This window comes from Dendrobium catenatum, unplaced genomic scaffold, assembly GCF_001605985.2.
Source record: "Dendrobium catenatum unplaced genomic scaffold, ASM160598v2 original_scaffold_76759, whole genome shotgun sequence".
NCBI lineage: Eukaryota > Viridiplantae > Streptophyta > Magnoliopsida > Asparagales > Orchidaceae > Dendrobium > Dendrobium catenatum.
This window is the reverse complement of record NW_021395205.1, coordinates 235,985-249,991: the sequence shown is the minus strand read 5'-3', so window position 1 is coordinate 249,991 and position 14,007 is coordinate 235,985. Positions and strand designations below refer to the sequence as shown.

At 36.8% G+C, this 14,007-nt stretch overlaps 1 protein-coding gene across 1 annotated transcript in view; it reads left to right on the top strand.

Annotated features, from left to right (window-relative positions):
* The first annotated feature begins 921 nt into the window (after positions 1–921).
* The window catches only part of LOC110095641 (pollen-specific leucine-rich repeat extensin-like protein 2), a 34,220-nt gene continuing 21,134 nt past the window's right edge, over positions 922–14,007 (top strand). The window contains exons 1-3 of the mRNA XM_020821264.2: positions 922–1,138; positions 1,204–1,412; positions 9,212–9,274. Coding sequence (XP_020676923.1) covers positions 922–1,138; positions 1,204–1,412; positions 9,212–9,274 — 489 coding nt within the window. The remainder of the gene's footprint in view (positions 1,139–1,203; positions 1,413–9,211; positions 9,275–14,007) is intronic.

Below are 14,007 nucleotides of genomic sequence, written 5' to 3'. Positions count from 1 at the left end.
TAAGATTTACTTCAATCAATTTAAAATAAACTAAGCTTAATTCAGTTTGGGCAACATGGCTTATTATTTTTTTGAAATAGCATTTATTTATTTCATAACAATCTTCTAAAACCCTCCTAAATCAATTTAAAACAGGTCAAACTGGGTTGATTTCGGGTTTCCAAGTCAACCCGAACCAGATCCTATTTTACAAACGGGTCGAAATCCCTAACCCGAATCTGACCCAGTTAGGGTTAAGGTTAACCTGAACCTAAAACTTTTGGGTCGGTTTGAGTCGATTTTTCGGGCCGTGTCAAATATTGACACTCATGTATGCATTTGAGCTGAACAAGTGCTCTAAGAGGGATGTGTTCACCCTATCACTGTGAGTTATCTGAGCGTATATATATGATATGTTTCAAAAATCTTGATATAATCTACTACTCGCAGTACCTGATTTATGATCCTTTATACCAATATGTGCTCATTGTACGTTTTAGAATATTGAATTCAGATTTATTTATTAATGATTTGAAAATCATATTCCTAGAGCTACAAGGATAGTAGATCTAAGTATGATGAAATTTGAGGGGGTTGAAAAAGAAGTATACAAAATGAACCCAAATATGGAAAGTAAAACTTTGAAATTTTATTGCTAATGTTCGATTGACAAAAGTATAGTTAAAACTCAAAATGTGAGATGATGTTTTATTGTGAAATTTGATATTTGTGTAATAATTTTAAAATTAAATATAAGAGAATGTTTATTTTATAAATGATATATTTTTAATTGTTATGTATGTAATTTAATTGTGAAAAAAGGAAAAAAATAAAATAAAAATAAAAAAGCGTGGAACAGAGTGGCTATAAAATGGTTCCAAAAATGCCTAAGCCGCCGATCACTTCCATTGCTATGCAGGGAAACCCTTGCTTCTAAACTCCATGGACGCGGCTCCTCCCTACTACCAACACGCGCCTCCTCCTTCCCACTATCCATATTATCACCCGCCGCCGGCCGAGAAACCCCCGCCGGCATACTTCCATTCGCAGCATCCACTTCCACCTCCGGTCCCCCACTATGCGCTGCCCCTTCCTCCTCCCCCAGCCCCTCTCCCGCCCCTTCCAAATCACGATGAGGTACGGACCCTCTTCATCGCTGGTCTCCCTGACGACTGCAAGTCCCGGGAGATCTACAACCTCTTCCGGGAATTCCCTGGCTACCAGTCCTCCCATCACCTCCGGTCCCCCACTATGCGCTGCCCCTTCCTCCTCCCCCAGCCCCTCTCCCGCCCCTTCCAAATCACGATGAGGTACGGACCCTCTTCATCGCTGGTCTCCCTGACGACTGCAAGTCCCGGGAGATTTATAACCTCTTCCGAGAATTCCCTGGCTACCAGTCCTCCCATCTTCGGAGCTCCACTGAATCCTCCCGGGTAATTAATGCTCTCCATCCCTTCATCTCTTCTGGTTATGTATTGTGTAGGTTGGAATCTGCTATGTATTTTATCTTATTGCGTATAGAGATACTTTGTGGGTGTATTAGGGTTTCATTTAATCAATTGTAAACTTAGCTGGTGAGTGCTTTGTTAAGAAATCTCTGTACTTGTTGGTGGAACTATACATGCTGGCTGCAAAAGTTTGTTTATTTAATTTGAAAATGGCTGATATAGATACGATTTAGCGGGTTTTGATTTAGCAAGGGACTTCAAGAAATGGTCAATTGATGAGTTCTGATTTCTGATGCGGGAAGTAATCTTTTTATTTATTCTTCGGAAACATGTGAATTCTGACTGTTGCCCAATTGTTGGAAACCCCATTTTCCTAGGAGAAGTTGTAAGCCAGTAAGTCTTGGTGAAAGGGCATGCTGAAGGAATAAATGTCCATTGCTTCTTGGTAAATTCTCCCGCTAAGTCTCTCTCTTTTCTCTTATCTCTCCCTTTTCTTAGGCAACCCAAGCCATTACCACCCTCTGCTTGTGCAAGCTCTCTCCTACTTGGGATGCGCTATTTTCATTTCTCCTTTCTCTATTTGTGTTGCCATACTAATCTAAATTTAGTACTAGCTAGGTTCTAGCAAACTTAGATCTATATCAAGGGATTTTGATAACAATTTGCAAAGATTTAGTCAATTTTTTTGACATCTTTGTATAAGACGACGAAGGTGTGAAACAGGAGGTGTGCTCTTTTGGTAAATCTCAGGAGATTAAAATTTATTGAATATATGTTATTAAATCTTGACATATAATTTTGATTGGAGATGGCTTCGTGATGATTATTATCTTCTTGAATTGATAGATTCTTTTGCATCATCTTCTGATTTCTTCCCTTCCTATTCTCAGGTAGAGAGAGTAAAAGAGGAGAAATATTCGTTTTCGGTTTGGTATGGCTTAGAGATGTTAAATTTTTGCAGTATATTTGAAGAAAAAGGTTTTTCAAGTGGCACAAATTGTATTAAAGAATAACTCAATTGTAGGAGATATGAAGATTTATTATTTAAAATTATCTAGTAACATATGAAATATGTTTTACTCATGTATACTAATAAGTATAACAAAATAAATCATTCTAAGTAATGATGTTGCCTTTCTTTACTGGTTGGGATTTGGTTCTTTGGTCACCAAAGCCTTCAAGCACCCTTCTTGACTTGTGCTTTATAGATTGCTTTCATATAATCAAGCATATATTAGTTTTTTTGTGATAAAATAATTTCAAATAATTGAAATTCTAGGTTTTTATGATGGGACCTCCATCACTAGTTTGTATTTTGGGGCAATTTAGCACAAAGTTTGGAATTGTTGTTTACTGTGAAATTAAGATCATTTTTTGTTATTTGTAGTTAGAAAAAAAAGGAAAATAGGAAAGAAATGTCATTTACAACATATAGAATACAAGATGTATCTAACTTGATTCAATAGAACATTAGGGTTTCTATAAAAAAACAAACCTAAACCATTGATTTCCCACTTGGACTCTTAGTTATTAACTTAGGACAACAATAAGAGGATTGGATCAGATCAAGTTGGCATCATAGCATTGGTCCTTGGTGCATGCTATACACAAATAGAGGATTACAATTTATTGGAGAATTGCTTCTTTTTAGTTCACTCTATAGAAACAAACATGATGAATTTATTGAAATTTCTAAAAGTGCAACTCTTCCAAATCTAGCCGAACAAGTTGCCAGATTGCCTAAGCAAATGGTTACTATGACGGAGTTGAAGAAGATGTAATTTTAGCAGCTTTGCCAAATTCTAACAGTACAAGTTGCATATGCTGCTGTCTAACATGATTGCGCTAACAAATGCTCATCAAACAAGTATTGTTATCATTGGTGAAATGAGAAGGATGACATGTGTTTGCACTAATAAATTTTGGAGGAGAGCAAGACCTTTCAAGGTGGAAATCTCTAGTTCTAATGTGACAACTAATGTAGAGACATTGGATATGTGGATTGATGAGCTAAAGAATTATTTCATATTGTATAAGTATAGAACTCATGACAATGTTCCTTTTGCCGATTGAAACTTGGTCATTAAGCTTTGGCATAGTGGAATGCTCACCTAAAAAGGATTGATCCTCAGGAATTAACCTAGGAACAATAGCGAATGTTTGGAGCAGGTTTAGGATCTGATCCAAGTAAGGAGAGTGAATCTCCTAATTGACTACTGCTTTATTTTAGTAATTTAATTGGAATTCTTTCAATTTAGCTATCAATCTTTAGTAACGTTGGTCATGAGCAGCAACAATTAAGTTTTATTTATTGGAAACAAAACTATATCAGAATATATATACTATTATGTATTTCTTATTTACTATATATATTATTTTATTTTTTACGCTTCATATTATAATTTTGTTCAATTTTGCTATATATTAATAAATAGTTGTGTCATTATTATAATTTTTAAATATAATAAATATTTATTACGTCATCCGGTTCGACCCCGGTTCGACCCCGGTCGAACCATCAAACCACTAACCCCTCCTTCTTCCGGTTCATTGACCGGTCCGGTTTTAAAAGCCTTGAATGCATGAATATCTTCAACATTTGATCTAGATAATCAAATACAAGAAGGGTGATAAACACAAAATGATTGACGTGCTCCCTTAGACAATGCTAACCCATTATTGTTTTAGCATTATCATACGGGCTGACCTTGTTTTGCAAAAGGAGTACAAATAGCATCACAAAAACATTTCTTTCTTCAAAGAGGTTCTGGAAAACTTGGGGAAAGGCATCTCCTTTGAAGTTTACTTGGTAGGATGACTTCTTTTACAATATGCAATCCTAATGTGTAGACTGGGTATGTTGGATTCGGAAGGCACGTTCACTTGATAATTTAAAGGAGGCAAAGCATTGCAAAATTTATAATGCTACATTCATTGGCCCAAAATGCGAGAGGATGGTGGTAAGTGAGTTAAAGGGTGCATACTGCATAGTATTTCAAGTCTTTAAACTGAAAGCTCCAATTCTGCATGCTTTTGCTTGTGCCAAGCCTCCTATAAGAAAGCATTTCCATGAATTCATGGGAGAATTGTATAGGACTAAAAAGGACCACAATCTCTTAAGGGCATTGGTGGTTTTTCAAAGATGATTATTTTGATAGCTTATAGGAAATCAATCTCAAAGAAGGGACTGACATATTATTCTTTTAGTATATGGGGGCACACTTTAGACTGTGTAACTCCATTGTGTTTGATAGAGTACTTAACTGTTTTCAGATGAACACAATTTTAAAGAGGTGCATTGCATTTTATCCATAGATAGATGGCCATAGAGATGTGCGAACAAGATAATGGTGCATCTGTTGACCTTTGTGTAAAATCCAGAAGAAAACAAAGGTGAAAATCCCGAAAATCATACCTGCAGACTATCAGATCCAGAAATCCCGCACCTCGGACCGTCGAACCCCTAAAATTCGCAAGAAATCTCGCCGAGGCCCACAGCATCTCTTACGGGATTGCAACATTAATCATACAAAGACTAAGGATGATAACCTTATAGATAGTTTGCCTTCAATTGAGTTGTACACTCCTTAATTATGAAATCTTCGGTTGAGGTATGTTTGGGTTATTTGCCTAAAAACTCATTTGACCTCCAGTTCTCTATCACCCCTAGTATTAATAGTGGGATTAAAGTCGTCAAAGAAAGAGAACCAAAAATTCATTGACGGAATTAAAACAATCCACATGTTGATGGAGAAAAACTTGCAAATAACTCAACAAAATTACAAGGAAAGGCACATTCAACATCGTGTCAAAGCCAACTTCCAAGTTGTTATCTTATTTGGTTGCTTTTGGACAAGATTTGACAGTAGGGTGGTAAACTAGAGCTTGAAGCCAATCTAGGATGAGCCACTTTATGTTTTCAAGAAGACTGGAGACAATGCCTGCCAAATTGAGCTGCCACCATATGGTTGAAGATGTAATTAGTGGTGAATGTAAAAATGTTGAAGTTGGAGAGCCTATAGAAGTATTTTCTATAGATACATTAAGGGAGCACGTGGTACCATTGGAGTTGAACATTCTTTTGTAGGAAAAGTTAACTGCTATATGGTATGGTCAGAAGAAAACTTATCACATTGGAAAATCTAGTGTTGCAAAGTTATACACAAAGTAGGCTGTGCAGGCAACTTTCCTTCATCCGAAGTTATAATTTTACAACAATGAAATTCTCCTACAAGGGTGCTATCTAGGGATCATATATAGTAGATGAATAGATCATTCATGATTGTAATTTGGCCATCAGATCATGAAGACATCAATCAATCGGAAGTGATCTTTAAAACTTTGACAGTTCGATCTCTTGATGGAGATTGTCAATGGTGGTGATTCTCATATCACATTATTGAGATTTGAGATCTAGTTATCATTAGTTCATGGGTGAAGATGGATCAAAGAACATAGGTTTGTTGATCGATTGCGAGGCACAAAATCTGAAATGTTAGATGATGATCTAGACGACAACATGATTAGGATGAATTTTATTTTAATTTGTTTTGGACAAGTTTGTAATTCAAATTAAAATTCAAGGATAAGGGTGTTATCTAGGAAGCATATATAGTAGATGACATAGATAATTCATGATTGTAATTTGGCCATCAGATCATGAAGAAATCAATAGGATTGTGATCTTCAAAATGTTAGACCGGTCCAGTGGACCGGTCCAACCGGTCCAAGCGGGACCGGCCCAGACACGAACAGGGCGGAATTTTTGTGCCTGTTGAAATGTCGCACGAGCCACACGTCGTGCCGGAGCCAAATAGGAAATAATTTTGGGGGAATTAAGAGGGAAATTTGAATGTAGGGATTGTTTAGGGAATTCCTTTTGATTTGTATGCATTAAATTCTTGAATTTGGCTGAAATTTGAGATCTCTTAGATTTAGGTTTTCTTTGGGCTCTAGAGGCGTCTAGAGATTTGTGAGAGATTGATCCTCCTCTCGAATAGAGGATCAATTGTATCTTGCTATTTTATGTTTTCCTTTCATCAAATAATAAAAATTATCTACTGTTTTCGTGATTTTGTGCGGACTTTTGTGAAGATTTCTCGCTGTTTTTCGAAGATTGATAGGAAATACTTGAGATCTTCAAGTGTTTTCTATCAAATTGGTATCAGAGCAAGTCTTGGGACCGTTCGTGGGTTGATTTTGCAAAGTTTGGCGTCCAATTTTTGGTCGAAAAGGGACGAAGTGCTGTTTTTATAATCCAAATATGGAATTTTTGGATTTACAAAAGTTCGGATCGAGATGGCTTGAAGGGGAGATAAACCAAATCAAGACAACGGTGGAGGAAAGGATTTCCTCCATGGAAGAACAAGTAGCCGATCTCCGGATCATGATGAAGAAAATGTTGGAAATCAAAAATCAAACGGCTGCTTCAGTAGAAAAAGAGGAGGAAAGAAAAAACACGAATTCAAATATTCGTAGGGAGGAAAACGAGGTGGAAATCATGGAGGGAGAAAGAGAAAAATTCTATATGGAGCCTTTCCAGAGGGAGGCGAGAGGAGGTAGGTATGGGGAAAGGCATGAGTTTGGACGGACGGAGTAAAGGGGTGCTAATTGGGAGCGCTGGGAGGGACATTATGGTTCCCGAGGTGCTGAGTTTGAAGGAAGAAGAGGGGAATTCGAAGGGTGTTTGGGCTATGGCAGGGCAAGGGAAGACCAGGAGACGTGGCGTGGGCCGAGCACTTGGGAGAGGGGAAGCTATGGAGGAATCAGGGGGAATGGTGGAGATTAGAAGGTGAGGAAGTTGAAGATGCCTATCTTTGAGGGGGAGGATGCGCATGGGTGAATCTATAAGGTGGAGAGGTACTTTGTCATTAATGGGATGATAGAGGATGAGAAACTGACAGCAGTAGGCCTATGTTTGGAGGGGAAGGCACTGTCATGGTATCAGTGGAGAGACCGAATGAGACCTATCAGGTACTGGAGCGAATTCAAGGACTGCATAATAGAACGTTTCCAAATTGACCGGAGAGGAAATTTCTATGAGCAGTTCTTTGCTCTGGCGCAGGAAGTATCAGTAGCGGACTGTCGGGAGCAGTTTGAGCACTTAGCCAATAGGGTGGAGCGATTATCAGATATGGTATTGGAGGGGAACTTCATGAAAGGGTTGAAGGAAGAGATCCGAGCAGCAGTGAAGGTTTTGATGCCTCGTGACTTAGGGGAGGCCATGAAGTTGGCCCAGCTGGTGGAAAATCAGAAGAATATAGATAAGGGAGCTAGGAGCAACAACTCAGGAGGATTTTACAGGATGACCACTTCAGCAATTTGGTAAGGATTTTCTGCCACCTCAAGGATGGCCACCTCCACCAGAACACGAGCATATATCCACCTTGAGGACAAGGTGGATCTTTGGGAGGGGAGTATTGTTAGATCGGTCCAGCTGGTCCACGTGGGACCGGCCCAGACGTGAACAAGGCAGAATTTTTTCGCCTGCTGGGATGTCGTGCGAGCCACACGCCGTGCAGGAGCCAAATAGGAAAGAATTTTGGGAGAATTAAGAGGGAAATTTGAATGTAGGGATTGTTTAGGGAATTCCTTTTGATTTGTATGCATTAAATAGTTTGTTTTCCTAGGGTTAGGACATCTTGAATTTGGTTGAAATTTGAGTTATCTTAAATTTAGGTTTTCTTTGGGCTCTAGCGGCGTCTAGAGATTTGGGAGAGATAGATCCTCCTCTCGAATAGAGGATCAATTGTATCTTGCTATTTTCTATTTTCCTTTCATCAAATAATACAAATTATCTACTGTTTTCGTTGTTTTGTGCGGACTTTTGTGAAGATTTCTTGCTGTTTTCCGAAGATTGATAGGAAATACTTTAGATCTTCGAGTGTTTCCTATCACAAAACTTAGACTGTTGGATCTCTTGATGGGGATTGCCTTTATCTGTGATTCTCAGACCACATTGTTGAGATTGGAGATCTAGTTTTCATGAGTTCGTGGTTGAAGATGGATCGATGAACATAGGTTTTGTGATCGATTGCAAGGCACAAAATCTGAACCATTAGATGACAATCTAGATAACAACAAGATTAGGATGAATTTTATTTTAATTTGTTTCGGACAAGTTTGTAATTTCAAATCAAAATTCATGATAGGAATGCTTATTTTATGGAGTTTGTACAAGAATTTGTTTCTTTCTATTGTTGAGGTAGTCTAGGAAAGATAAAATTGAATTTAAATTAAATTTCTACTGTAATTTCCTATTTAAAGCCTGGATTCTTGCAGTAAAAATCCATCCATATCTCCCAAATCTTTTTCCTTTTTTCTTCTCCTTTCTCATATGGTTGGCCTTATGGCTTCCTGCTGCTGACAACGAGCTTATAGGCTTGCTGTTTTCACTGATTCAAATACGGCAAAGGTAGCTTGTTGGTAGTGCAAAAAATAATTCTTGGCGGCTGTATACTGCAATCCAAATAAGGAAAGCAACAAAGGAGTTCCTCATTTTTTGTTGTTTCCTTAGCAATTTAATTGGACCTAAAACCTAAGGAATTCCTCATTTTTGTACTTCACTTTTTTCAATTCATCTACAATATGACAGCCAACTTAGATGAAAAAATAAGTAATATTAGTCTAATGTCAAAAAGTGTGTGCATACTGCATAGGTATATTATTTTGGATTCTAATGCTGTGTTTAATTCACAGAATTCTATTTTAATCCTTGATGATGTAATTTTGTATTTTGATGGTTACTGCTGTCTAGCTAATTCTCATCCTTGTTTGGTTTACAGCCATATGCATTTGCTGTCTTTGCTGACCAACAATCTGCAGTTGCTGCAATGCATGCTTTGAATGTAAGAAATTATACAACATTGATTTATATGTATATTGATGTTTCTCTTAGCTTTTGTTTGCTTTTGTTGGAACTTTAATACCCAATTTGAAAAAAAAAAACATGTGTTTTTTTAATGTTGTAATAGCTACTCAATTTTACTATGTTGACATTATCAAAGGTGGATTCCTACTTGGTGCTTGGGGAGGGGTTTGTAGTTTCCTGTAACTGGATATGAGCTATATTAAGTACAATTGGAATCCAGTTCTTAGTCTGGGTGGTAATTGGCCCAAAGCGATGTTAGGTATTTGGTGTTTGAGTTCCACCAAAAAGATACACTAAATACAATGAGAAAAGCTTAGACATATATCTAATAAATAATACCTTTTTTTCTTGATGTCAATCTATAATATCCAATAAAAAGCACACTTACTTCATGGGGATTTTAGTCAATGGGGAGTTTGGGGTAGGTTGATGTACAAAGTATTCTCCCATTTTAGAGGTGCATGATTTCAACCCATAACTTCCAAATTAGGCATATATTTATGTTGCGGTTAATTGAAGTTCCATTTGCAAATCTGACTCGACCAGTGGTCTGCTTTTAACCATTGGATGCCCAGTAACAGACCCAAAATGAGAAAAAAGCCTCACCCAAATATTAGTAAGTGCTCAACTTAGTACGAGGGTTTTACACTGTCACAACTCAATTGTTGAAAATTAATCTAATTTGATCCATCCGTTGATGACACTATCCAAATTGATAGAAAGTGCTGCTCCTCTCCCAGCACTTCATTGAGGACAGTACAATAACAACAACATCAAGCCTTTATCTACGCATTTACAAAAGCCAATCCCCAAACGGAGCCTTTATATATCCATTTGGTTACTATTGTGCTTTAGTTGGTTAGGCAGGGAGAAAAAACCCAAAATATTGAGCTTGAGCATATAGGTTCGTTTGGGATAAGCTTTTGCAACTGTTATTTCCCTTTTTTGCTAGTTCTCTAAATAAAATTTAGGTACCAAAAATAACCGCATATACATATAGGAGATATTGTGACATCTGGACAGAGTAGTTTGATTAGGATTAATGTTTGATTACACTAATTATGCCTCTAATTGGACTAAAACATAAGAAGGCAAGGCTTTTTAGGGGTAAATATCGGAGTTTGTTTCCCTGAAATGAATTGGTGGTATTTGATTTTGTTGATTCATCGAACTAAAAGCAATTTGTATGATTACAATGGCATGACAACTATGTGGCATAATATCATTTTGTATAAGATATAATACAATGAATATGAATTACTGTAAATACATTATAGTATAAGAAATTCAAATCCACAATTGTGTGATCTTCTTAATTCTTTATACTAGTGGCCATTTAACGTATTATTTAAAAGAAACATTGCAAAATAAATATATTTAATAAACTAAAGTTTCGCTTATGAGATTTTTCTTACTGTTTTGTAAATTTTTATGCAAGAAATCTTTTTTGAAAGTGGAAAAAATAGTTGGCCTCTAAAGCTGTATCAAAATGAAACCTAAATGACAAATCGGTTTATCTCAAAAGTTGTTGTTTTGGATGAGCGATTCTAAAAAAAACTCATTAAAGCTAGTCCCAAATTAACTCTAATTTTAATTATTCTTTGGAGTTTTCACAACTATTTTCAAGGTTTTAAAAGGTGAAGCTATGCCTTATAGAGGGAACCCATTCTTGTTTCCCTCTATAAACAAGACGGTGGCAAAAAATTCTGTTGGCGAGGGGGAAAGGGTGGATTGTTCGAAACAACCCAACAGAAAGGCATCGCTTATTTCGGTACTCGGATTGGAGAAAGCAGCCGAGTCCTAAAGTTATCGGATGTGTTGGGCTTGTAAGGCATTATAGTCTCATATGGCTCTTGATGTTAGTGATTCTGCGGTAAGAATCTAGATCTGCTAGAAGAATTCTCTATTATCCAAGAGAACAAACACGAGCTCTTAAGGCTTCAAAGAGTATATAATTCATCATGGTCTCATTCTCTTACCAATTGGTTCTTAATATAATAAAGCAAGGAATTTTCTAGAAGCGACAAGCATTAAAACCTTTTACCTATGGACCTTGCCTGGCAAAAACTTTAATCACTTTTATAAGGCCTGCAGAGGTAATAATTGTAATAACGAAACAAGAAATAATTACACGCAAAAGGTTCAAGATATAGACGATTCTATACAAATTGTATGGACAATTTTTTTCTTTTTTTCGCTTTTTAGTAAATATACTCTTTAACAATGAATAGATATTTTCTATGTTTTTTACTTGGCACAGTTGAATTTCACAAGTTGTTGTTCTATGAAAATACAAAAATCATCTCAATCAAAAATAGCAATAAATAAGTAATCGATGAACTACTTTCAAACCAAGATTTAGAACTAAAACTTACCCAAAATAATACTGTCATTGTGATAAAACCCAAGAAGCCAATTTAAAAATGTATCTAGGGCGGTAAAAAATGGTTTGAGTCGGTTCGGTTTGAACCCGAATCTGGACTAGACACTTTTTAACCCCAAATCGACCCGACCCATTTTATAAAAGGGGTCTGATTTTTCGGTCCTGAAACTACCTGTTTGGGTACATTTTAGTAAAGTATTTTTAAAATTAATTCAAATTTATTTAAATCTAAAATTGAATTAAGGGGGGGGGTAAGTACGATTTAACTGCAATTCAATTTAAATAAATCAAAGCTATTCAATTGAGCAACAAGTTTTATTTGTTTGGAAATAACATTACTTATTCATAACAATTTCTAAGCCATCCTTAAAATTTAATATTAATAACAGGTTCAAATTAGTTCTGATTTTAGGTTTCTGAGTCAACCGAACCATACAGTTTTAACAAACGAGTTGAAACCCCAAACCCGAACCCCAACCTGAACTCGATTCGGGTTCAGGTTGCGCTGAACCTTAAATTTTTGGGTTGGTCGGGTCGATTTTGTCTCGGGTGTATATTGACAACCCCTCATATGCATTGAGCTAAACAAAGTGCTCTAGAGAGAGGGATGTGTTTTCTCCTATCCACCTGTAGTTCCCTGAGCAAAATATATGATCCTTTCAAAAGTCATGATAATAATCTACTACTCGGAGTAACTGATTTATGATGTTCATTACCAAATCTTGCTCATCGTACCCTTTTAGGAATATGGAATTAAATTTATCTATTAATCTATCAAAATTAAATTCTTAGAGCTACAGAAATATTATCAAAGGTAGAGTGAAATTGAGGGTTGAAAAAGAAGTTACTAAAGACACCCAAATATGAAAAGGTTACTTGAAATTTATACCTAATGTTTAATAGACAAATGTATACGTTAGAAAGTTTCAAAAATAACCCTATATTTATAGGTTTTTAGGATATTGGAAAAAAAACAAACATAAAATAAAAAGATAAGACTAGGAACTTTAATAAACCAACATACACATGAAATGATGTTTAATATTAAATCATGAAATATGTGGGTGGATAGATTCTCATGATTTGTCCAAGCAATGACTTGCTAAAATCTCAAGAGAACTTGCCGACCTCCTTGGGAATCTTAGAATTTGGTTGAGAGTTACAATACTATCGATTGCCATTGTCTTTCATGGACTGAGTTTATTAATTTAGCCGCTTACTGAGACAAATTCATACGTCGTAGCAGTTTCATTCGGGTGAAAGTGTCAAATTGTAGATTTGATGAGTTCCTTCTTGATGATAATTAAGTAGACCGAGTTGGTTTTAGCTTTTGAATTAGACGATTTGAACTTGAATAAAATTTTGAGAAGATGATTCATCTACAATATTATGTATTTCTTTTTTAATATTGAAATCCATATATTTGGGGCATGTCATACAAATTGCTAGAAATTGAAAGGTGAAAAATGTGAGATAAAGTATTATTTGTGGGAAAATTTGATATTGTTGTAATAATTTAAAATTAAAATAAGAGAAGTTATTATAAATGATATATTTTTTAGTTGGTTATGGCATGTAATTAATTGTGAAAAAAAAGAAAAAAAGGAAAAAAAAAAAAACGTGGCTTATAAAAGGTATCAAATATGGGCCTAAGCCGCGTCTGCACTTCCTATTGCTATGCAGGGGAAACCCTTGGCTCAAATTCCATGGGACGCGGCTCCTCCCTACTACCAACACGCGCTCGCCTCTTCCCTACTATCCATATATCAGCCACCCGGCCGGGCCGAGAAACCGCCGCCGACGTACTTTCCATCGCAGCATCCACTCCAAACCTCCGGTCCCCCACTTATGCGCTGCCCCTTCCTCCTCCCCCAAGCCCCCTCTCCCGGGGGCCCTCTCCAATCCACGATGAGGGACGGACCCTCTTCATCGCTGGGTCTCTCCCCACGAACTGCCAAGTCCCGGAGATTTATAACCTCTTTCCGAGGAATTCCCTGGTCTACCAGTCTCTCCATCTTCGAGCTCCACTGAATCCTCCGCGGTAGATGTAATGCTCTCCCATTCCCTTCATCTCTTTTTATTGTATTGTGTAGGGTTGGAATCTTTGCTATGTATTTTATCTTTGCGCTTTATAGAGGATAACTTTGTGGGGGTGTATGTAGGGTTTTCATTTTAATCACATTGTAAAACTAGCTGTGATGTGCTTGTTTAGAAAATCTCTGTAGATGTTGGGGAACTATATACTGCTGGCTGCGCAAAAGTTGTTTATTAATGAAAATGGCTTGATATCGATACGATTTAGCGGGGTTTTGATTTAGCAGGAACTT